This window comes from Nanorana parkeri, unplaced genomic scaffold (assembly GCF_000935625.1).
Source record: "Nanorana parkeri isolate BGI_ZX_2015 unplaced genomic scaffold, ASM93562v1 scaffold279, whole genome shotgun sequence".
NCBI lineage: Eukaryota > Metazoa > Chordata > Amphibia > Anura > Dicroglossidae > Nanorana > Nanorana parkeri.
This window is the reverse complement of record NW_017306547.1, coordinates 998,405-1,020,546: the sequence shown is the minus strand read 5'-3', so window position 1 is coordinate 1,020,546 and position 22,142 is coordinate 998,405. Positions and strand designations below refer to the sequence as shown.

General features: G+C 41.3%; 1 protein-coding gene across 1 annotated transcript in view; it reads left to right on the top strand.

Annotated features, from left to right (window-relative positions):
* Nucleotides 1-22,142, top strand: part of DMXL1 (Dmx like 1) — a 127,046-nt gene that overhangs the window by 61,990 nt on the left and 42,914 nt on the right. Inside the window, exons 17-25 of the mRNA XM_018557308.1 lie at nt 1,695-1,919; nt 3,971-5,662; nt 6,341-6,451; nt 9,769-9,938; nt 12,105-12,202; nt 14,375-14,540; nt 14,993-15,248; nt 18,348-19,417; nt 21,739-21,924. Coding sequence (XP_018412810.1) covers nt 1,695-1,919; nt 3,971-5,662; nt 6,341-6,451; nt 9,769-9,938; nt 12,105-12,202; nt 14,375-14,540; nt 14,993-15,248; nt 18,348-19,417; nt 21,739-21,924 — 3,974 coding nt within the window. The remainder of the gene's footprint in view (nt 1-1,694; nt 1,920-3,970; nt 5,663-6,340; nt 6,452-9,768; nt 9,939-12,104; nt 12,203-14,374; nt 14,541-14,992; nt 15,249-18,347; nt 19,418-21,738; nt 21,925-22,142) is intronic.

The following is a 22,142-nucleotide window of genomic DNA, read 5'->3' as shown; positions in this document are numbered from 1 at the left end:
TTTTTTTATTAAATATTTTTATGTTTTACTTTTAGCTGCTTTGGGGAAATATTAGGGGTCTAAACAGACCCCTGATATTTCCTTTTTTAAAATAGAAAAAGAGATTGAGGACACAAAGTCCTCTATCTCTTTTTCCGTTTCCCCTGTTATCAATGAACAGGAATCCTCTGAGTGTTCCAGTTCATTCATAACATGAGAACATAGTGGGGGGAATTTGTCAAAAGTGGAGCAGCTAAAATCTGGAGCAGTTGTGCATGAGAACCAATCAGATTCTCTCTTCAGTTTGTTCAGTTAAGATTTGAAAATGAAAGAGAGAAGCTGATTGGTTGCCATGCACAACTGCTCCAGATTTTAGCTTCTCCACTTTTGATAACTTCCCCTCACTGTGTTCACTATAACTAAAACTATGAATGAACAGGAGGTGATGTAGATCACTTCCCATTCATTAATAATTAAGGATATTCTGTAGTAACCATACCATGTCCTCAATTATCTACAAACACTCTGCAATCACTGACTGCTTCTACCCGCTCTCCTCTCTGACACGTTGTCACAGGAGGCTGAGCGAGCGGTGCAGGGAGGAGAGCTCAGCCTCCTGTGACAGCGCGGGCTGTCTCCGGCCACATACCACTCTGCCGGACTGTGATAGGAGGCTGAGCAGTGTAGGAGGAGAGACACCGGCCGCTCACAGCGCTCTGCTTCCACAGCGCTCGACTGGCTGTCACACTTTCTCTCTTCCCTGCTAGGGGAACAGAGCAGCACACAGCGGGGAGGAAAGAAAGCACGGATGTGCAGCTGTATCGGCAGGAAAATGGCACTTTTGGCATTTAGCCAAAAGTAACATTTTTGGCCGATTTATATCGGTGCATTCCTAATGTTCACCAACATGAAGGCAGTACTTGTGGCGTCAAGGGAAAAGTTGGCTTTTCAAATCAATCCCAGCATAATAGATTGTTGTTTTGTGAATTGTTATAAAAAGTGGATGAGTTATTTTTGAGCTTAAGAAATTGTGTAAATGCATATTAAACTGGTCCTAACAATCTATGTAGATACATTTCTAGAGCACACTTGTGTAGCTCTGCCTCATTGACAGTATCTTGGACTGCTAGTGACGGCAGGAATTAGCAGGAAAAGCAGTTTGTGCAACCTCACTATGGTGACACTATTGAGAAAAACACACATCTGTACTTAAACTGGAACTGGAACTGTACACTTGTGCAGTAATAAGAATCCCACCTCTTGTCCTGCACATCAAATTCATGTGTATAATTGGGATGACAAATATAAAGTTCCTTTGTAAGTTAATGATGTTGAAATTGTCATTTTGAACGGTTTTAAATATAAAGCTGGCCATACACCAGTAAAAAAAAAATCGTTTTTGGAACATTTCTTTTGATTTTGCAAAAGTTTATGGGGTCAGATCAACAATTGCTTTCAACATCAGTGACGAAAAAGAAAATCGAAGGAGCCGGATGGATATTTTTCTTGAGCGAGCAAAATTCTAACCGTTAATGTGTTTTTTTTTGTTTGGGGAAACGCCATTCATTTCCAAAATCCAATTTTAAAACCAACAAGCCATTCTAGAAGTCTTTTGATGGCCTTAATGAGTGATCACACAAAAATCTAACCGTGTATGGCCAGCTATAATTTGTTACACTTATTGGTCACTAAAACTGCATCTCTGCCTATTACAGAGGATAAGTCAGACTCCAACTCATCTGAGAATGTTCCACCCAAAGAAGACTCTTTTGGTTCTGCATCAGGAGAGAAAGTGCAGTCACCTCTTACACAAAGATATCAAACGTGTAAAGCGAATCTTCAGAGTACCAGCAAGATGTCCCTTTCATCCGAGCTCGTGTACAGTCAAGAGTTGAGTTTGCCGGAAGCTGTTGAAGTCATTAGTGTTAAGCCGTCTGCAGGTAACAGTTATCTTTTGTTTGCAGTCATGCAACATACCGCTGACTTAAAAATAATAATTGGTAGATGTGCACAGAATATGTCCAGTGTTAATGAGTTGTTAGGACATGACTGCTTGCAACCTATTTGTGTATTGCCAGTGTTACACTTAGGCCTCATTCACACAACGTATAGTGGGCCTCATTCACACAACGTAGAGTGGGGCCGTACAGATCTGTGTGGTGTGCACGTCAGTATCTGGCCGTTCCCGGGAAGGACAGGTGCTGCTTGTGATTGTACACAGCAGCCTGTTCTTCCCTATGGGAAGACGCAGCCGTACACTGTCATACGCTCACCAGAGCTGCACATCTGTGCAGGTGTCCGTACTCGGAAGCAAACAGGATGGATCCTGTCTACGTCCAAGCACGCACATCCGTTAGGATCGTACAATCACACGCAGCACCTGTCCTTCCCAGGAACAGCACGATATGGACGTGCACGCCGCACGGATCTGTACACCCCCACTCTACGCTGTGTGAATGAGGCCTAAACTTTAAATGGTTACTTTTTTCATGGACTCTTTTTAATTAAACTAGTACATGTAGGAATTGAAGCTCCTCACCATATTAAAATAGTCCAGATACTAATTTATTCCACTAGGGTTAGAGGACAATCGAGTAGAATGACCAATGCATTTCAGCTAAAATAGCCAAAATAAAATCTTTTATTAAGCTGACAGCATGAAACAGTAAGTTGAGTGAAAATCACTCGCCTCATAATTCTGCTTTAAGTCACTAGCACTAATATAAGGTTCCTAGCTGGATGCAGAGCTCTTGGCTTATTTTAGTGGCCAGTTTTGGCATGCAGCATGTGAGAGCCATGCTGTTAGGTACTGCTTTTTAGTGCATGTTCAGTTTGTTACAATTGACTACTGTATAATGCAACACATGGTTTTCAAGAAACACCTGAAAGAAACACCGGGTAGGATTATTCAAAACCAGAACGCACTGTACTGTAACGCAACACACCTGTATGAAGAGCTTTATGGATTATAATGGAAACTATTTTCCCTGCCAGTTAGGGGCACTGTGAGCATGCATTTTAACACAGATACAACATGATTGTGTAAATATGTCCTAACTCGCACACTGTATTTCAGTACCTTAATAACCCACAGGGGATCAAACAGTAGTTAACATCCCACTTTACCAGGCTCTGTTCTGTGATACTGCCATGGCATTTGACAAAACTGCATCAGGGATCCTCAGACAGAGTATGTGAAGGTAAATAAATTATTTTATAGGTGACTCTGAAAATAATCAGTCATGACTGGGATTATCCAAGGATGTGAATGTTAAATATTCATACACATTAAAAGTGAAAAAACTACCCAAGAATACACAGAGGTAGAGTGGAGCTTATAAGGAAAGAGGTTTGGCTGAAAACTGGAGTGAGGGTCATGAAGGTAAAACACTCTGAACCCCTCCAAAAAACAAAGCTGCACAGACAGTAGTTAACCCTTGCTACAGGGAAAGGACAGTCTTAAAGAAAGCTAGGTAGTTCCAGGAAAACAGAAAAGACTGTGTAGTGTGAAATTAGACACATCACCACAAAAAGAAAATAATATGCACGAAACTGCACAGAAGTTAAAAGTAAAGTAACCCTTCAAAAAAACAAAAAAGGATAAGAGGGAGCATCTCCGAGGCAAAAACAATGCTCCTTGTGAAAGGGGGAGAAACCGATCGCCCTTGATACAGTGTTCAATAAAATGCTGCTATAGTAAGTTTAAAGGCAGATCAGTTAATTTAAAATAGCTGCCTCTTCTCAGCATAGTAATGAGAGTAACAAAACTACTGTGCAATAGCTATATCTGCCAAAGGTGTTGCAGAGACTAGTCCGTCTGGTAAGTTGGCTTTCTCATGACAGTGTCTAAAAACTGCTTTCTGGATAATAGTCAATGGTTTAAAAACAAATGCTTGGTGGTGAAAGATAATGGAATGATGTGTTCCTTTTTATATTATATACATAAGTTGTTTGGTTTGGTCTTAACCAGTCTTTATTTTATTTTTTTTAGGCCACCTGAGTAGTTCTTCTCTTTACCCAGTGAGTAATGCACCCTATCTATTGGCAACTTCTTGCTCTGATGGTAAAGTCAGGTTCTGGAGGTGCCGAGTGGAATCGGAGCTTTCTCTTTCTCCCACTGACCTAGAGAATTATGTGGCATATATTTGGGAGGAATGGTCATTGTTGATTGAGGATGGTCTGCAAAATGGAGCTGTGAGTGTTCCCGGCAGGCCAGTAGAAGTCAGCTGTGCCCATACAAACTGTTTGGCTGTAGCTTTCAAACAAGCACCAAGTAAACATAGCACCTCGTCCCAAGATTTTTTGATGCATGTTAGCATTTTTGAATGTGAATCTACTGGTGGCTCCTGCTGGATTTTAGAACAAACCATTCACTTAGATGAACTAAGCACAATGTTGGAGCCTGGCATTAGTATTGACAATAATCTTGTAGCTTACAATAAACAGGATGTGTTATCTTCCAACACACAACTCCAACCTAGTACGAAACATTTAGTTCATTTGGACTGGATGTCCAGAGAGGATGGCTCTCATATGCTGACTATTGGAATTGGTACAAAGCTTCTAATGTATGGGCAGGTTGCAAGAAAAGTCCAAGAACCCTCGTGTAAAGAGAGTTTTGCATTGCAGCTCTGGGACACTGCCAAAAATGCAGCTCAGCCAAGGTTTGTATTGCTTCGCTGTGTGGATCTTGTGTCTTCTGTTGAAGGATCTCTTCCTTTACCCGTGTCATTGTCTTGGGTTCGGGATGGTATTCTTGTTGTGGGAATGGACTGTGAAATGCATGTCTACTCCCAGTGGCAGCCTTTTTCTAAACAGGATTCGACAAGCACAGATTCCTACAATGGAAGCACCCCATCCATCACAAACTTAGTTAAGCAAAGCCATTCAGTTCCATCTGGTCTGACTCCACCAAAGAAAACTATGACAAGGTCAATGACTAGCTTAGCGCAAAAGCTTATGGGGAAAAAAACTGCATTTGATCTCCCTGTGGAGATGGAGGACTATGGACTTTTTGAAGCGGCTCATGCTTTATTTCCAACTTTGCCACAGTATCATCCATTGCAGCTGATGGAATTAATGGATCTTGGAAAAGTGCGCAGGGCAAAGGCTATATTATCTCATCTTGTAAAATGTATTGCAGGAGAGGTTGTTGCAATTAACGACAATGAATGCAACCATGAACGCAGGCTTCGCTCACTTTCAATCAGTGCCAGTGGAAGCACATCTCGAGACCCCAAAACATTCAGCAAACCAGAAAACGCTGACTACACAGAAATTGATTCTGTCCCTCCACTACCATTGTATGCCCTCCTTGCTGCAGATGAGGATACATTTGTTTCCACAGTGGAGAAATCCAGCAATCAGAGCAATTCAAACAAACAAAATGACAGCAGTACAAATGCTGAGAACTATGATGAGCTTTTCCAAGTTCCGACAATCACCTCTGAGGAGCTTACAACATTCGAGTCTGAAGAAGAAAACACAAAACCCCAAGTTATAGACCTGTCACAGTTCAGCCCAACTTACTTTGGTCCTGAGCATGCAAAAGTGCTTTCTAAGCATTTGCTTCACTCTAGCTTACCTGGCATGACCCGCATAGAACAGATGTCTCTGATGGCTTTGGCGGATACAATTGCCACAACTAGCACAGATATAGGAGAAAGCAGAGATCGTAGCCAAGGTAATGACGTTTAGTATTTCATTAATTTTTTTATTTTCTTGTTTTTTAATCTAATATGTGTTAGTATTCGGTTAAAAAATGATCTCTCTTCTAATGGCTAAATACAGTTGGTGTACATATGGGAAAATGCCTTTCTTGCCATAGAATGTTTAGCTCTCTGTAACCAGCCTTGTGACAACCCCTTCCCAACTTCTAGTTTACTCTTCAGTCTGTTGATTGGACTCTATCACTTCTGTCTGGTGTATGCAGAGGTGACTCGGGAAGCTATAAAGCTGAGCCCTCTGAGAATCTTACCTATGCAATATTGCAAAGGTATGTCAGAATTATGCCAACACAGCACCCTCTTTGGGAAGCCCTAATCTAAGCTCTTACATGCCGTTTAATGCAACCATGGGAGATCATTTCACCAAAAATGAGCACTGTGAAGGAGTCAAACTGTTGAAGTCAGAAAACAAAACCTGGGTCAGGTGGTGAGTGATTTTATTCCCCTTTTTTTTTTTGTGCCATTTAATGCTGCAGCAAACCCTATGCCAAATGGTTGAAAACCTGGGTTCTCTGTGCCAAAGCATAATTTACCATATTGTTAGGGTTAATGACCCGTATTAGCCTAATTTTTGATAAAATTGTTGTAGGTTGAGCGTGTCATTTTACACATTTCAATCTGGGTTTTGTTAATAGGTGGTGAGACCCTCGATGAATGTGGGCTGAAGTTTTTCCTAGCTGTTCGTCTTCATACCTTTCTCACTACATCCCTCCCTCCAGCATACCGAATTCAGCTTTCTCATCAAGGTAAGTAAGCTGTATAGTGTAAGGTTCATTTAAGTTACGCTTTGTTAATGGTCTTTTGATTAAAGGCAGTAATTCTGGCTAATCTAGAAAGGCTGATGCATTGCAACTGGAGCAAAGAATATGGAGCGCTTGCCAACATCATCCAATCAGATATAATAAATCAGCCCTAAGCCGTCTGCTATAAACCTCCCTCCCTCTGCAGTGACTGTATTAAGTAACCAATAAACCCTGGAATAGCCTAACATTTTAGGACAACATTTCTTCTTGTGCATACCCCACACCATTCAGTCTGCTGTCATTTGTTTGTCGTAAGAAGCATGTTCACTGGCAGTTTTATGTCTGATTAATGAGCAGATTAAACTGCCAGAAATGTTTTGATGCATCTTTAATAACCCTTATTTCAGTTTAGTCATCATCTAAACATTGGTGCTTTAGAATATGTGATCAGCGCCCCTGCTTTTCCCATGCAGGGAGAGGCAACAGGTGCACTTTAATGGTGGCCCTACTGGCAGCACATGCACTCCTTCCTTCTGCCCTGACCACTAGGAGAAGAAAAAAAAAATATGGGGAGAGATTCCTCAGTGTAAGCTCCAAATTGTGCAATAAACAGAGCTGCTTCCTTACCCACAGGTAAATAGAGTGATAGAGGTGTGAATAAAAAAATTGTAAACCAGGAAGGACACTGTGGTTTTTGTAAGCTTGCCTATGCAAAAAGAGCAGGGTGCTGGAGGGGGTCAACGGATGTTGTTACTGTTGCATCTGAACTAATGGGCTTGCAGGGAATAAGTAGTAATACTTTGAGGAACCATAATTAGGAACCACAGTCGGTATTGCAGTACCAGGCGTTGTGGTTGAATGCATTATGGTCAGGAGGTGCATTTGAAGTGTCATTCAAATGAATGGCAACACATTGCACCTGCCACACTGTAATGCATGGTAGCTGCGTTGTACGGTAGTGTGCGTTAATTGCACGGACGCTTTAGGGGACAACCAATGTAGTAGGGCACTCTGATAGGGACAGCTAATTACTATTTGCCCCCATCAGAGTGCCTTCTTACATTAATTACTAGGGATGCACCAATACTAGTATCGGTGGCGTTAACAAGTATTTGGGTGAGTATTTTGCTCCCAATGCCTAGCCCAATACCAGAACTTCCAGTATCGGGAAGACTAGCAGCGAGTCATTACACACTGCCCTGCTTCCTGATTGGCCGGGAAGCCAGCTCCTTGCTCCCGCATCACCCGGTGATGAGGGAACATGGAGACGGCTTCTCTGCTAATCGGGAACTCGCGTGGCGAGTCATTTCATGCCGCCCGGCTTATCAGGAAGTCAGGCGACAGGTCATAACATGCCACCCGGCTTCCTTAATGCGTCTTCCAGTATCTGTATTTGATATCGGCAAAGTACCCAAAAATGTTTTCTCGGTACTCTATACCGAAAAACTGGTATATGTGCATCCCTATTACGAAAGTAAATGTCAGTATAAACCAAAGGTGAAAGGCTTCCTGTGCCTGTTGCCTGCCTCCATGTACATAACAACTATATACACATTGCTTTTTTACAAAAAATTTATGTAAAAATGTGTTATTTACTATGAATGAACCTTTGTTAAAACTAACAAATATTTATTTGTTCATGCTAATCAAGTTGGAAAACTGTTTGCTGGCAAGTTTGTTTCAGTTTACACATGGAATAACCATGCTATATTTGTGTGGTATTGTGTCTACTAGCTTTTTATTTTCATGCTTTATTTATGCTAATGCCCTGAATATAGGAATGATCTTCCTTTGTCATAACATACCTTTTGAAATGGCAGTGTTGCTTTGCTTTAATATATACAGGCTTATTCAATATAGCAAAATGTAGTAAGCCACAGCAGCCGATAAGAATTTTCAAGTCCTATCTCATTGGTTGCCGTTACAGTACTTTACCCCTTTGTGCTCTTTTATTGAATAAGCCCTATAGTCTGTATATATTATATAGACCGTTCTTAGAAATCAGGATGCCAATATGCCAAAAATGTTGCATGAGATGCCATATTTGTGTTCATTGCAATAAATGGAAATGGATACTTATCTCGCAGGTCGCTTGATGTGTCTGGCAGGCTCCTGAATTCTGCAAAACCTTTTTATAACCCTTTCTGTTGGAAGTATGTGGAGTGTGTGTACATAGTCATGGGATCTGTTATCCTGCACCATGCAGGTTTTCATGTTTTCCCAAATTTTGTTTAATTTTACTGTACTTGTAAAATTGTGTAGCGATGCTCTGTATAGTGTTGTGAACAACAAAAGGGACATAATCTATTGACTGGCCACCTTCCACACAACCCACGCACTGATACATTTGTGCCAGATTCACACCTGAGCGTAAGCTTGAATGCGCGTTCATGCGCATTTGTTTTACACATTCACTGGACGTCCCCATTGAACACATCCTGAACACGTGACAAATGTGGAAAAGTAGTGCATGTAGCAAAATCTGCGACGCGTTCTGATTCTTTTAACTCCATGTGTGCATTTAAAGCACAGAAATGCAAAGTAAAAACGGGCTTCCCCTTGCTCACATTAGAGGTGCTACTATCGGTTTTGCATTTTTGACATTATTCGCAAACTCGCATCAAAGCACACATTTTGTGCGTTTGATGCCCGTACACGTAACCCTCAGGTGTGAATGGGGACTTGCTGTGCTTCGCCACTACTACGTTTATCTTTTGTAACCCTGGGTTTATTTCCTCTCTGTGGTCTGTGACGGACTCTGTCAGAGTTTACAGAGCGTTAATGACCACCTCCCCAAGTGACAGTGTCCGGGCCTGGCAATTGGCAGGTCAGGCCCAAGTACTGCATGCTGGGCATAAGAGAAGAAGGTCACATACTCTTCCATAACTAAATCTACTGCTGCACTGGAGAGAATCTATTTTCAATGGGCAGGCGGTGGTCGCCTGTGATGATCAGATATCATTTAGGCAATGCCACTAATGACAGGATAAAAGCACTGTGGTGTGATGTAATTACTGAACAGTATGGTTTTTAGACCAAAGGGTTTTACTTGGTTCAGGATAAAAGATCCCATATATGCTTGTGTGATGAAAAATAAATAAATTAATTTGATGTAGTGATCCTTACATTGTGGTGTACAGCATATTAAGGAATAGTTTTGAGTTCCACCTTGGAACTGTCTTGCAAATATGTAACTGACGGACATAACACCATTGTGCACCACAGATAAGGATTGACTTGCTGCATGTATATCACAATTACAGGTTTCATTTTGATAAGTGAACAGATTTTTTTCTGACTTTCTGCTGTTTTCTTTCCAGGCCTGTCTACTAGCCACTTTGCTTGGGCCTTTCATTCAGTGGCAGAGGAAGAGCTGCTTGCAACACTGCCTCCTATGCAGAAAGGAGATCTCACATGGGCAGAGTTGAGGGCGATGGGAGTGGGCTGGTGGGTGAGAAACATAAACGGCTTACGCAGGTGCATTGAGAAGGTGAGTTGCACGGGCTGAATTGCATTGCCTACCAATCTAACTTACATTAATTACTGGTTGATTGTATGTAATTGTTTTCAAATGTCAGTTTATTAATGAGTAGTAGTAGTAACCTGTATAAGCTACATGTAAATCATGGAGGAGATTTGTATTTTTGTTTATTTTAAAAGTTTTAATCATCAGACCCATTCTTTGGATTGTTACATTAGTGCAATGTTTTAAATATGAGATGTTAATGTGAGATAGGTTACTGAAAGTGAAACCTGTATAGTAAGCAAAGCAAGCTGAACACCCTTGGTTCACTTCAAGAGGTGTAGTTATATAAATTGATACAGCATTTTAAAGTTTGTGCTGTTCATAGTAGGGGTCGACCAATATGGATTTTTCGGTACTGATAACTTTTTATGGGCCACCTTTCAGGCCGATAACTGTTTATCAGCTACCAATATTCTTTTTACATCCAGCTGCACCAGCAGCTGAATGTAAACAGCAGGTAGTAGCCTGACATCGTTCGATTCCCTGTTTTTTGTTTACACCAGCCCCTGTCAGAATACAAAGAAAAAATGCTTCCCCTGCTATCTGCTGTATTTTTTGTTTTATTTATTATTTTGACAGTGGCCACTATCAGGGAAAAGGCAAAAAAACAGATAGCAGGGGAATGAATAGCAGACTGACTGTAGCAGTGGATGGGTGCAAAAGCCAATCAGCAGAGGAGAACCTGAAGGAGAACTTTAGGTCCACCTCTGCTGATTGACAGCAGCAGTGGGCGGGTGCAATAGCCAGCCTGCTATTGGCTATTGCGATTTAAAGGAGTACTATGGGGTCAGTGTTTTTCCCCATAGTTCTCCTTAGGGTAATGGGAGGACACAAACTAGCGTCCTCCCATTACCCTAAGCTCAGTATACCGCGAGCTACAGCTCGCAGTATACTGAGACGCCGGAGCGGATCCACGACGGGATCCGCCCAGCTGCGTGAGTGACAGCTGGCTCTGCCTATCTAGAGGCAGAGCCAGCTGTACCCGCCCCCTCCCCCGTCCGTCCCGCCAGTCAGCGCTGGCAGATCGGAGAGGGGAATCCAGCCCCTCCCCCTGTCATGGCAGAGAGCCGTGACAGGATCGAGAGGTGAGCGAACCCGGTATGTGTTCGCACACCTCCCGATCTACTGAGCCGACCTGTGACAGTCTCATTGTCACAGGTTGGCTAGAACTATGAGGTGAGTGAAAAGCACTCACCTCATAGTTCTCCTTTTAAAATATATAATAGCAACTTAGCTATTCATTCCCCTGCTATTTCTTGTTTTTTTTTTTTACTCTGACGGTGGCAGATAGCAGGGGAGCTAATGCACGTAATTGTCAGGATCCGCTTCAGCTGTGGCGTCTCGGTATACCGCGAGCTGTAGCTCGCGGTATACTGCGTCTTCTCAGTATACCGCAAGCAGTAGCTCGCAGTATACTAAGCTTAGGGTGACGGGAGAACGCTAGTTTGTGTCCTCCCGTTACCCTAAGGAGAACTATGGGGAAAATCCCGAACCCCATAGTTTTCCTTTTAAGTGAATTTGTTGGCCCACATCCTAGGGGTTTCATAGCAAAGGGGGTGAATACAAGATTTCTGTTTTTGTCGTTAATTAACGTTGGGGTGAGGGGAAAAAAATTTGCCTTTTTAATGTCACTTTAATTAATGTTTGTGTCGCACTAAAGATTATTTTGCACCTACAAAGTGGTAGACAAGTTGTATACATCTAAAGTCACATGGTGCAAACCCCCAAAAATAAAAATGCATTTTAGTTCCAGGTTATAATGGAAATAGGAAAAACACAAAGGGAAGGGGGGAATGGTTATTGTATCTTGTATGTCAGCCATTCCTCTGTTACAAATTGGAACTGTTTTGCTTAAAGTAATGCATGAAACTTCCTATAGCTTTGTGCTTTTAGTTTAGGTAGATTTGCTTTTAATTTCCACTGTGACATTTTGGAGCTACAGCAATTTATGGAAGAAGAAACCTAGCACGTGTTCACAGCTTGGCTAAGGAATATTGGCAGTTTAGTGTTTGTAGAATACATGTAGTTTTAAAGCCAGTAAATGTCACTCTTAGCATATGTAGTGTCATGAAAATTGTAATGAAACTACCAGATGGGGAAACCTTAATGTGCGATTTGTTGCCATTCCAGGTTGCTAAGGCAGCTTTCCAGCGAAATAATGATCCCTTAGATGCAGCTATATATTACCTGGCGATGAAGAAGAAAGCTGTAGTATGGGGGCTGTATAGGTGAGTAATGCATGCCTTTCTCTTTATCACTTTACTAGTTCATCAGCATCTTCAAGATATGTTTATTCCACTGTATTATGTTTTGGGATGCCCTCTTATAACTAGAATAACACTGAACATTGGCTTAATTAATGTTTTCTAGAAATGCATGAAAAATAAGTGGTACACTCTAGTCAAGCATGACAATGTAATTTGTCACAACCAATGAAGCATTCTAATTCAAGCATGCATAGTTTTTGATTTTGCAGAGCTGTCCTCTCCAAAAGCAGCAGTGTTAGTTCTTTTGAATGGTTTCTCTGTAGCTTTCTGGATGGCTTTAATTTGGTCCTGTGAAATGCAGAACAGTGTCGTCTTTGGTTCATGGGCCATTTGAGTAAGGCAGTGAGGTAGCATATCAAAAACCATGCAAGTCTACCCCAGAAGCTTGGTGGATCATGCTTCCAGGTTCTTAAGTTAATGATAAAAAAGCATTTGGGTTAAATGAACTAGTAAATTAGTATATTCTCATTTATTTTTTTTTAAGTTTCTCTTCAGTAAATATTTTCTAGAGCTCTGCTTGGAAAAAGAATCTAATGCAGTACAAATTTAATCAGAAGATGCTTGTATGTTAATGATCAGAAGGTTAGAGATGCTTGTGTAATGAAATTAAATTAACAAATTGTTCTCACACATTCATTTGTTTTTAAAACCAAATTGACTTGCAAACACATTTCTGCCAACTAATCCTCACTTGTGCAGTGCAATTCCCACAATATCATTTAACAGAATAGATGTTACTCAAGCATGAGTTTTCAAGATCAAAACCAATATGCGAGTGTAAATTGTGTTCATCATAAACATGCTTAACAGTGAGAGCCTTGTTGTAGGAAATGCTTATTTATTACATATTGTACATGTACATCAATCCCTGCCCTCTAGAAGCTTACAGTCTAAGGTCCTCATCTCACATGCATACATACACATAATAAGGCCAATTTAAACTAGAGCCATTAAAATTACCAGCATGTGTTAAGAGTGGGGGAAAACTGGAGCACCCAGCGAAAACCCACAGAGTCAAAGGCGAGAACATGCAAACTCCATGCATGTAGTGTCCTGGTTGGTATTCAAACCAAAAAGTGAACTCTGTCTGACCAGACCTGTACTCTACCAGCAGAATGTTGAACACTTACATGTTCATGGCGTATATAAATGGACATCGACTACTAGAATGGGGCATACTGAGAGAGTTAAGGTGGCCATACACTGGTCGATTTTCAGTCGTAAATTTTTTAGTGTCTGCCATGAACCCTCGTTCGATCATAGCTCGAATGCCCCATCAAGCATGGTCAAATGTCCATTTCGGAAATCGTTCGTAAGCCATACGAACCAACCTATTTTTGACGAACTACGAAAATGAACTCCTTTTGTGTGTGTGCTGTGTTCTGACCGTTCAGAAAATGTTGAGCACAATATCAAATACGAAAATTGGTGATGTACCATCAACTGTTGGATTTTACGTTCAAAAGACTGTTTGTGTATGGCCGCCATTAGTGGAGAGCTATAGATGCCGGGCTGGTTGCTGACCTGCTCTAAACACTGGAACTGGTAAAGTCTGTTATGCAGACATACCCTTCCATCATCTTATATGAGATATTTGTTCTTTGATTATCCCACATAGGCCTTCGAGCAGTGGTTCTCAACCGTTCTAGGGCCGGGACCCCTTGGTAACATTTACCAAGTTGTGGTGACCCCCAACGGTAATAATTACGGATGCACCAATACTAGTATCTGTGTGGGCTCTCAGGTGACTAGTGGGACTCTCTGTTGACGCCCAGTGCTGGCTCTTTGATGCCCAGTGCGGCTCTTCGGTGATCAAGCATCCCCTCACTGCTGCCCGCTCCCCTCTCTCTGATCCTCTCCGGCCACTGCTGCTGCAACGCCATCTAGGAGAACTGACACTGCTGTGCTAGGAGGAGGCTGAGGAGCCTCTTACCTAGCGTAGCACAAGGCATGTGGCGACCCCCGTAACTGCGCGTTGTGACCCACTGTTGGGTCACGACCCACAGGTTGAGAACCACAGCCTTAGAGAAACAGGTTGTGGTTTGTTTTCATGTTTACATTACATGTGCATTCAGATACTTTCTTTACCTAGGACCTCTATTCAATACCATTTTTTTTTTTTTTTTTTTTAAGATCTCAAAGAGAAGCAAAGATGACTCAGTTTTTTGGGAATAACTTTAGTGAAGAGAGATGGAGGAAAGCAGCCCTGAAGAATGCATTCGCTCTGCTTGGAAAACAGCGGTTTGAGCATTCTGCAGCATTTTTCCTTCTGGCTGGGTCTTTGAAGGATGCAGTGGAGGTATGAACAGTACATTTTTCAATCGTAACTTTATATATCTAAGATGTGTTAGAATAGAATTTTTAGTAGGGAATTTATCAAAACTAGAGCAGGCAGAATCTGGAGCAGTTGCCCAGGGCAACCAATCAGCTTCACTCTTCAGTTTGTTAAGATTTGAAAATGAAACAGAGAAGCTGATTGGTATTGAAATGGTAATCTCTGTCTTTCTGTGGAGTGCGAGTTTGTGATTGCTTTTCACTTTTTTGAGCCTGGCCGTGGGAGGCGTTGGAACCTTTCTGAAATACTTCATAGGTCCCAGAATAATGCTTCATATTGGGTCCACATTAACAAAGACGTTTGGGATGTCAAAGTAAATTGTGGTAATGGCAAAGGTTAGGATGAGAGGTCCAGAGATAGATACAGACAAGACCAAAGGGAGGTGAAGTGATGATGTTTTAAATCTTATATTGCAGGTTTGCCTTGAGAAGCTACATGACCTTCAGCTTGCGCTTGTGATATCAAGGCTTTACGAGTCTGAATTTGAGAAATCTTCAACGTATAAATCTATTCTTCAAAAGATGGTGCTGGGAGTGGAATCACATGGCCGAGAGTCCAGTCTCTCCAACATGCATTCAGACCCTTTTGTAAGGAGCATGGCCTACTGGATCCTGGAAGATTACAGGCACGCTCTGGATACCTTACTGAAGCAGCTAGTTAGGGATGAATACGGTAAGAATAATCAATCAGAATAATCAATATTTAGAGCAGAGCATATTTAAAATGTTTTATTATAGTATTTCATACTACATGATGGACTACAATCTCAATACAAGTTAGTACACTAAGCCTGAGATTGTAGTCCATCATGGGAGTGAGCTTGGAACGGTGGCTACTATACAACACACACGGGGACCATGGGGAGCAAAAGTAGCCAACCTCCAGAAGGAAGGACAGTGTCAGCATGAATTCAGAGATGATTTGAGGATCTACAGCCGAGTAATACACAAACAAGGTACATTCTTGTTAATAGTTTAGGTACGTGAATGCATTTTTAAGAGTCAACTCCTGAGTTCAGTGTCACTTTAAGTCCAACTCCAGCCAAATGGGTTTTAAACCCAATAAGTACTGTTATGCAGCATTCTGCTCTGAGTCCAGGCTGTATTGATGACTTGGGCTCACTGGAAGTGGGTTGACTGCCCATGTGCATCTTTGAAACCACAAGAGGAGCAATAGCAGGATGTTAGTGGCGTGGCTGCGCAGACATTGCTGGGGAGTAGGTGTGCAATGTGTAAAAAAAAAAATGCTGCATTTTTTAATTTAGCATTAGCAGCGGTTGATTAACTTGACAATACGTGAAATAATTGTTATATTTTTAAGTGCATACAAGGTTTTTATTTATTTGGTACACTGTTTTAATAAAAATTTTGCTGGCCATATGTTTATAAATGTATCCTTAGCACTGGGTATCATCACGGGGAACATTTAAATAGAAATTGCACAGGGTTCAGTTTTGAAAAGTGTGTGGGGAAAATTGGAACAACAATTAACATTTTATTTCTGTTTCTCCTTTTGGGAGATGTCTCCATGCTTCTGGTCAATGGAACAGGGGTCAGACAGAACAGGACATGAAGGGAAGTCTTCTAATCCCTGATAGAGCAGTAATAGAAACACATTTTCTAGGAGAGTGTCGAACGTTTTCAAACCTCTGCCTGTAGTTTATTGCGGGCTGTGTCACTGATATGAGAAATGAACCTCTTCCTGTTCTGGTTGTGCGTCAGGCAGAACAGAATGTAAAGTGAAATGTATTTATTTAAACTCGGATAGCATTTAAGATCCGACAGAAAACCCTCCAACTCCTTGCCGTCCGCCCATCGTAAAAATACAAGCGGATGGCGGATGCTTCTCGGCGGGTGGACATACATGTACGTGATTTTATTTTCTTCTCTGCACCACCCCTCCCCCCCCACACCCACACACACACATGCGCGCACACACACACTCTTGTCGCTCCCGGGCACCACTGTCCCCCCTGCGGAGCCTGGGACCAAGAACACCGGCACAGCAGTTACTAGTAGAGAGATTCCGCCTTCTCTCTCTAAAGGCAGAAGCGATGTGTATAACATCACTTCTGCCGTTTAGCTGTCATTTCTCTGGCTGAGAGCCAGAGAAGAAGCTGGTGAAGCAAATCTCTGCTTAATCAGCTTCTTTGGGGGTCCCAAAGTGACAGGGAGACCTCTGATTTCTCCATAAAGAGGACCTGTCATTGTTTTTTCGCTATCGCATAGGGAGCTTTTTATCCCATATGTGATAGCAATCAAGTTAAGTGTTTAAAAAAAACAAAAAACACCCAAAAAAGCTAAGGCCCCCACGTGCATGCACTTTTAAACATAACTACAGGTCAGGTGCGCCTACGTGTGAAAACAACTATTACGTGATATATGTTACATATTGCCGCAAACGTCGCAGTGAGAGCAATAATGCTAGGCCCATCAACTGAACTGAACTAAACTGATGAGCGGTAAAAGCTTTTACAGCATCACCTATGGCCAATTTTAGGCATGGTAGTCTTTTGCGATTTGGTGAGCGCGCGCAATTTTAAGGCTTGACATGTTTGGTGTCTATTTACCCGACGTGACCCCGTCTTTTACATTTTACCAAAAATTGGGTATTAATAAATGTTTTATAACAATGTAGAGAAACCTATTTTTATTCAAAATTTTCGGTTCTTTTTTCATTCATATAGTAAAAAATTAAAACCCCAGTGGTGATTAAATACCACCAAAATAAAGTTCTATCTGTCCCCTAAAAATGATACAAGATTTATTTCAGTACAGCATCGTATAACTGAATGAATGTCAAAGTACCGCAGTGCTGAATACTGAAAAATGGCCTGGCCAGGAAGGTGGTTTAACACCCCGGTCAGCAAGTGGTTAATGTGCTTACAGACCATATTTAAAGCTGAACTCCAGGCAGATATAGGACACATGTTTGCAGCTTTTGTTTTATTAATGCATGTTTAAATGTAAGTACCTAAAGTTGACTTGGTATCAGCCTAGCGGCTCCAACTGGGGGAGGGAGAAGCAGCACAAGGAGCCAGTCAGTTGTGCTGCTTTGTCATGAGCATTCTGATAGGAGGAAATGGCAGTGACGGAGAGATGATCAGTCTGCTGATTCTCCTTTTACTGTCCAGTCACAGGCTTTGGGAGGGAACCTGAAAGTAACGCCGTAAAGTCAGGCATTATGTCCTGCCAGAAAGAACTGCTGAGTGTCAGAGATGTGTAAGTTATCAGGACTGGGTTGACAAATCTAAATCAGTTGGCAGATGCACCAGTTTCCATATATGCATTTCATCTGTGTATTTGGCAGTTTTTCTGGACTTCAGATTTAAAACATTACAAAACTTGAAGTAAAAAAAAAAACAATGTTTGGCAGGAGTTGGGCTTACAGTGTGTTCCTATACAGTCAAATGAGGAATTTAACATTTGCACAAATGACCACAGCACCTGGTTCTGGGCCATGTTCGTAGTAAGAGGTAATAGAGCTTGGGAATATTTTTACAGTCTCATTGGGTTAAATAGGTGGAGTGAATATTTTATCATTCATTGTAATTACGACTTTCTTTAGACAAATTTACAAAATGCAAAAAAATTGCAGCATTGATATATTATTGTTGTATGTTGTTTCCAGGCACAACCACATTTGCATCGAGAATTTTCCTGTCGGATCCAAATCTTGTAGTTTTTCTCGATGAATATATATTTGATGCCTTTGTTGTGCCCTTCATATCCTCAAATGAATTTAATCCGGGCATTGTTGTTTGTCTTACAGATTATTCCTGGAGCCTGTCTTCAAGTTGTGATCCATCAGTCTTCAATTTCTATAATTTCTTAAGAACGCATCCCATGTTATTGAGACGTAATTTAGGCTCTTTAGAGTCCTCTACTAAAATATGCCTGTCTGTGGAAAATGGTTTGGCTGACAAAATTAACCTAAGTGAGAGAAGGTTGTTTTTCACCACTGCACATGCTCATTTAAAAGCTGGATGTCCTATGCTAGCCCTTGAAGTATTATCCAAAATGCCCAAAGTAGTGAAGAAATCCAAGCCTTTGCCTCGAACGTCAAGCTTGGCAGATACTACTAAAGTATCCACACCTGTGTCTCCCTTAGTGGGGGAAAAGAAAGACTCGGCTTGTGACTTTGACTGGTCAAACTCCATGGTCAATGGTGTATCTGGCTCATCCTCTGAAAAACAAACACATTCTGAAGGTTTATTTGATTGGAGCCATCCGTCATTGGTAATTGAAGATGAGCCTTTGGAATTAAAATGGGATAGTGAGACAGATGAAGAATCTGAGGGAACTGGGTTATCCATGAAGGATGTAAAACCTTCACAAAACGCAGAAAGCGATAAACAAGTGAGGACCAGTACAAGTTACTCAGAATCCTGTAGCATTGATGACAATGATGTTCTCAGTCCGGCAGAAGATGTAATCGCTGTCCAGCTTAAGTTTAGAGCTTGCCTAAAGATTCTCACTGGGGAACTGCGGACATTATCCACTGGTTATGAAGTTGATGGTGGCAAACTGAGGTATCAGCTGTATAGCTGGCTGGAAAGAGCAGTTGTTGCTCTTCAAAAGATTTGTGATTATTGTGTTAATGTGGAAGAGCTGAGCTCGGTGGGAGCTGTTGAATATTCCTATGAGGATAGCTTGGATGACTCTTCTGATCAAACCACGTCAAAGCAGAGGAAAGAGCTCATTGAGAGACGTCAGTGGCTGTTGAAGTTTCAGTCATTGCTAAGAATGTTCCTCAGTTTTTGTATACTTCATGGATCTCATGGTGGCGGTCTGGCCTCTGTACGTATGGAATTAATACTACTTTTGCAGGAGTCACAACAGGTATTTTTCTTTTGCTACATGCATTACCAACTACATCATTATTTTTTTTGTTCTTTTGTGTAGAAAATTAGCTCAACATTTACTATTAATAGCTAGTTTTCCTCATCTGAGTAAAATTGTGGATTTAGTGTAACTATTCTGTTCCTTTATAAAGGAGCTATACACACCCATACAATACTGTTTTTAGTGTTGGGTTAAATTTGTTTTTGAAGCTTTGCTCCAGGTAGACATATAAACGGCACCGGTAATGCAATTGCATATGCATTAAAAGTTAGGGATGCACCGGTACCGTTTTTTCAGTATCGAGTACTAGGACCGATATTTATATTTCTGTACTTGCCGGTACCGATACCGGTACTTCCACTAGCATGGAGTCGGCTTCGGGAATCAGGAAGCCGGGCGGCTAGTCATTACCCACCGTCTGGATTCCTGATTGGCCAGGAAGCTGGCTCCATTTTTAAATGTAACTAATGTAAGCACCTGACCAGACATCGCTTACTTGATATATGCTTCTTGTAATCCCCTGTAAAATAGAACATTCATGGACATGCAGGCTGTAGAAGGGTAGAGAGGTATTCGCTCATCAGTCTGCTGCTGCTCCTTCATTGACCAGTCACACGCTATTGGCAGAGAGATGACCTAGCTTCATTGCTCAAGTGCAGTAGGAAAAAGCCAGGTCACTAGCCTGGCAGTTCTAATATGTTTATTTGTAAATCTCAGGACTAGAACAAAAGCATTAAAAATCCTTTTCAGGTAAAACTACTGCCTTCTATGTCATTTAGCTGTGGATTGAGCAGTTTGCCTGGAGTTCAGCTTTAAACGAAAATGTGAGGCTAGGCTCTGGACGCCATGTTTTTTTTGCTATGTTTTTTTAAAGGTGCAGTCATCTTGCTTCACTACATAGTACAGTACCTGGAACAAGCATATTCAGTGAAGTCTAAAAAATTGATCTCCCTCCCTGCATGCTTCTTCCAGTTATTCACTATGTAGTGAAGATAGGGATCAGGATGATGGCCTTGGAACTTGCAGCTTCTGATAACAAGTCATCATTAACACCTTTCATATATCTTTCCTTGCTACACCTCTCCCACGCTTGGCCTCACTCATCACTTTGTCTTAAAGTAGATTTATTCCTTTTGCCTATTACAAATCAGATAAGATTATTGTGGGAAATTAAAAGAAGAATCTTCTCTCTGACAGAAGCAGCAGTAGCTTTTCCTACTAAACCTCAATAACTGATGCTTGCTGCTCTTAATCCAGAAGCTCCAGAGATGATGGGCACCAGCTATAGAAGAAATGCATCTATCACATCAGTCAATGCCATTCAATTAATGCCACATGTTCTAATACTGAACACGGGGCACACAAGCGCATTACCTTGAGCTGCAAGTGTTTTCTGAAAAGTTAAACCATTCAGGACCCTTTCACACCTGTCCACTCCACTGCATTACGTGAACACACACACACACACACACACACACACACACACACACGTGTTTTGTGGAAACAACCAAATTTATTTTGAATGAATGAACACACAAACTTTTTCTCCAACACATCACAATGTACAGTAATGTGTTTCTATGCCGTTGCATGTTGAGGATGCTTTGGGGTACCATTCAAATTGAGTGACACCACAACACACCAACGTGCCTAACTTCCATTACCTCAGCGAAGTGATGTGAAACCAGCCTTAATTCTATTGAACTTTTAGATGTTGCAGATGCAGACCAAGTACATTATTTTTGCTCGCACAAAAGAACACCTGTTAGGTCTGCTAGAAATCTGGATTCATTGTTATCTTCCTGTGGACTAAACTGAAATCGCAAGCAGTGTTATCAGCTTCCCCATCAGTCTTCTGTGAACTGCAGACTATCTGTTATTGAAATGAGAACGGGGAAGGTGTTTGTAGTCGAAATTAGGTGACCCTAGAGTGACAACACTGCTTATTCATAGAGGACTGTGAGTGAGAGTTGTCACCTCAGGACAGGCTATGTGTCACCAGGTCCAAATAAGAGTAGAAAGGACATGAATGCAGCCACCACATCCAAGGGTCTGGTAAGCTGCACTATATTACATTTTTGTTTCTTGGATTTAGGCATACTTTAATCATGCAATGCCCTAAATTTAATTTACAAGCTGCCCATTAATCACTTGAATAGTTTGTGTATTGTGTACTTTTTTTACTCTAAAGACCAAGATTATTCTGATACAAGTATATTGGATCTGAATTTATTAAAGAGTCTTTGTAATTGATTTTACTAATGTATGTACTCCTTATGTGGTTTTGCACTATACTCAGTCTTTTGCTTCTCTTTCAGGACAGCTCACTGCTCTCCAATCCTCAGACAGAGCAGACTTCAGTCCCACTCCTTTTTGCTTGCACAGCAAGTGCCAAAACTGTTGTAGCCAATCCTTTACAACACCTGAGCAACTTAACTCACGATATCTTACACGCCATAATAAATCTGGATTCACCACCTCATCCTGATATCCAAAACAACAAGGTATCCGTTCATTTTTATCTTTTTTAATCAAGTAATTTTTATTGGGAATAATATTCCCAATTTGATGACACACCTAAAAAAAATGTACAGAAAAGAAAAATAACAAACTCCATCTCTCACTTCCACCCACAGAACCCATACACCATTTTCCCACTCAATTTGTAAAAAATAGCATTAATGAAATAAATGGTTATATATCTGCAGTTAAGTGTAAAATA